This window comes from Mytilus trossulus, chromosome 2 (assembly GCF_036588685.1).
Source record: "Mytilus trossulus isolate FHL-02 chromosome 2, PNRI_Mtr1.1.1.hap1, whole genome shotgun sequence".
NCBI lineage: Eukaryota > Metazoa > Mollusca > Bivalvia > Mytilida > Mytilidae > Mytilus > Mytilus trossulus.
This window is the reverse complement of record NC_086374.1, coordinates 26,944,924-26,948,483: the sequence shown is the minus strand read 5'-3', so window position 1 is coordinate 26,948,483 and position 3,560 is coordinate 26,944,924. Positions and strand designations below refer to the sequence as shown.

The 3,560-nt window shown below is 34.8% G+C and overlaps 1 protein-coding gene across 1 annotated transcript; it reads left to right on the top strand.

The window, feature by feature from the left end:
- The first annotated feature begins 225 nt into the window (after positions 1-225).
- Positions 226-3,105, top strand: LOC134706872 (tubulin alpha-1A chain). Its single transcript, XM_063566204.1, has 3 exons — positions 226-365; positions 815-1,037; positions 1,770-3,105. The coding sequence occupies exons 1-3, from the start codon at positions 363-365 to the stop codon at positions 2,897-2,899; spliced, it is 1,356 nt and encodes a 451-aa protein (XP_063422274.1). The 5' UTR covers positions 226-362; the 3' UTR covers positions 2,900-3,105.
- Positions 3,106-3,560: the final 455 nt, after the last annotated feature.

The window sequence follows — 3,560 nt, the reverse complement described above, 5'->3', positions numbered from 1 at the left end:
AATTATTCTAAAGATTAATATTGAAATATGTTTTAATATACAATGGATGTTTAAACATGACTCTCTCCATTTCCATTGTTGATTTTTATCACTACACAACGGTATCTATAACAAACCTATAACTAATTTACATAATAAAAAGATTATTATCAGGGGTTTTCATCGTCAACTGCAAAATCAGATGTCTTCCGAAAGAAAGCTTGTTTATTCTTGCATAGCAATACTTTCTAGCAACGGCTTAGCAACTAGTATAAATATGAGAGCAATGGAATTAAACATCATTCTATTTACTCACACGACACCTCAAGTCACCGTGAGCTTAGGACTTTTTTGTTTTTTAATACAATCAATAAACCGTCAACATGGTAAGTTAATATTATTTGTTTTTAATTGAATTTTTTAATTATATTATTTGACTTTACTATATTATTTGTTTTTTATTGAATTTTTTAATGATTTATCTATTTCATAATGGGAAATACATACTGTTTTATTTAAAGAAAATTTAACTTGATATTTGCGGAAAAGATTACGTTGATTTATTTTCATAAATTTATATCAATAAAGATAAAATAACAATTTTAATGTTAATTAAAAAAACCAGATTTGGCCCGTTCTTCGAATGAAAAAAAAGCCAACTGAGTCAGTTTATGTACTAATGAATGTATATATTATGTCTTATGTTATGTAGAACAGTTAAAGTGTTGCTCAAACCAAACTTGACAGGACGAACTAATTTCAAACTTTAATTAATAAAAATTGATAATAAATACTGAATTATTTATATTTACTTATTGTATTTTTTCACTTTCAGAGGGAATGTATTTCTATCCACGTCGGACAGGCCGGAGTCCAGATCGGTAATGCCTGTTGGGAATTGTACTGTTTGGAACACGGTATCCAACCTGACGGTCAGATGCCATCAGACAAGACCATTGGAGGTGGTGATGACTCTTTCAACACCTTCTTCAGTGAAACTGGAGCTGGCAAACACGTACCAAGAGCCGTCTTTGTTGACTTGGAACCAACTGTAGTCGGTAAGTCCAAACATGTTTTTGAATCTTTTATTAAATAAGTAAAGGGATTGTCGGTTGATAGATTTAAGCTTGAACAAAAAGAGACATAATTCGTTCAAACGATTGGTTAAAATTTTCAATCTTTAAATGGCAAAAATCAATTATAAAACGTTATTTAATATGATAAAACATAATATTCAGATTAAAAATCCACTTAAATCCCGATCCCTTTTTACAAACGTTAAAGTAACGGATATTTAAATGAATCGGTGATCTATATATCGACTTTTCATAATGAAATCAAGCTTCGTTTAAAAATTAATCTATTGGTTTTGCAAATTGAATTAGTAAACAATTAATTTAATATTCATTCGATTGATTTTAATTAGCGAATATCCACAATATGTTTTTACCAAAATAATAAGAATAAAACACCCATTTAGTAAAAATCATATTAGATTGTTGAACAACTGGCTGTTAGAATATATACTTACTAGTAATGATGAGAAATTACCAATTCTGAATGTTATGTTAATCTTCATCCTAACTGAATTAAAATAGAAACAAATGTCAGTCAATGTATACCCAACATCAACGCATATTTGTTTAATTAAACTTTCTTGCATTTGACAGTTTAGAGCTGAATTTGTAATTATTTATTTTACAACTGAGTATACATACAAATCAAACGTATTGACAAAAACTTCTTGAAAATTAATACGAAATTAATGAAACTGTTTTTCTCTTTTCCAGATGAGGTCAGAACTGGTACATACCGTCAACTTTTCCACCCAGAACAACTGATCACCGGAAAGGAGGATGCCGCTAACAACTATGCCAGAGGTCACTACACCATTGGTAAGGAAATCGTCGACTTGGTCTTGGACAGAATCCGTAAATTGGCTGATCAATGTACCGGTCTTCAAGGTTTCCTCATCTTCCACAGCTTCGGTGGTGGAACCGGATCTGGATTCACCTCCCTCCTTATGGAACGTCTCAGCGTCGACTATGGAAAGAAATCAAAATTGGAGTTTGCCATCTACCCAGCCCCACAGATCTCCACCGCTGTCGTTGAACCATACAACTCCATCTTGACCACCCATACCACCCTTGAGCACTCCGACTGTGCTTTCATGGTAGACAATGAGGCCATCTACGATATCTGCAGACGTAACTTGGACATTGAGAGACCAACATACACCAACTTGAACAGACTGATTGGACAGATTGTCAGCTCAATCACTGCCTCCCTCAGATTCGATGGTGCCCTCAACGTCGATCTGACTGAGTTCCAGACCAACTTGGTACCATACCCACGTATTCATTTCCCATTGGCTACATATGCCCCAGTCATCTCTGCCGAGAAGGCATACCATGAACAACTCTCCGTTGCCGAGATCACCAATGCTTGTTTCGAACCAGCCAACCAGATGGTAAAATGTGATCCACGTCACGGAAAGTACATGGCCTGTTGTATGTTGTACAGAGGTGATGTTGTACCAAAGGATGTCAACGCTGCCATTGCCACAATCAAGACAAAGAGAACCATCCAGTTCGTCGATTGGTGTCCAACTGGATTCAAGGTCGGAATCAACTACCAACCACCAACTGTTGTACCAGGAGGTGATTTGGCTAAAGTACAGAGAGCCGTCTGCATGTTGAGCAACACAACCGCCATTGCTGAGGCCTGGGCTCGTCTTGACCACAAATTTGACTTGATGTACGCCAAACGTGCTTTCGTCCATTGGTATGTCGGAGAAGGTATGGAGGAAGGAGAATTCTCAGAGGCCAGAGAAGATTTGGCTGCTCTTGAGAAGGATTACGAAGAAGTTGGAGTTGACTCCGTAGAGGGTGAAGGTGAAGAAGAAGGAGAAGAATATTAAACAAAATGAACTTTGAAAAACTAACATATAACATTGTAAGATCCTGTTGTTATATCCCACTGAAGAATACTTTTACACCAGAGTATGGAACATTACAATTCGATATTATTTAACATCTGCTAACGTTTATTGGTTGTATTTGTTAATTTGTTCACAGATTTAAACCTATTACAAAATGAACAAATAAAACTATTGTTACTTATTTATTACTCGCATTGTTTCTTCCTTGAATACTCAACATCAGCTGTCGTGTAGACGGAGGTATAGGTTTTGTTTGGAATTATTTATTACTGGTGTGGTCGATTTTCATTTTATCAAAATACTAGTATATCAATCATAAAAAGAAGTTAGCAAAACTTTTGAACTTTGATTAATTTAATGATGCTGTGTTGCTGTGCTTTAAAGGTAATCTGTTAGTGACCAGTTATATTTGAATAACACATATTTTTTTATGTTTGGTTGAATTACAAATGATATTAATTTCTTGGAGATTTGTTGTTGGTTCATAAGATTCAATGAGATGTTGGTTGTTTTGTTCATGGCTGTCATATTTTTATTCGTAAATGGTATTGTTATGAATAAGGGAATTAGTTTCCCCCGTTGAATTGTTTCACAGTTGTCGGGGCCTTTCAAAGCAGACTATTCGTTATGGGATTTTCTC

Bases quoted from the DNA above. Each gene is read 5' to 3' on its own strand.
- LOC134706872 (XM_063566204.1), top strand. The intron at 1,038-1,769 runs GTAAGTCCAAAC...TCTCTTTTCCAG, and splicing joins CTTGGAACCAACTGTAGTCG to ATGAGGTCAGAACTGGTACA.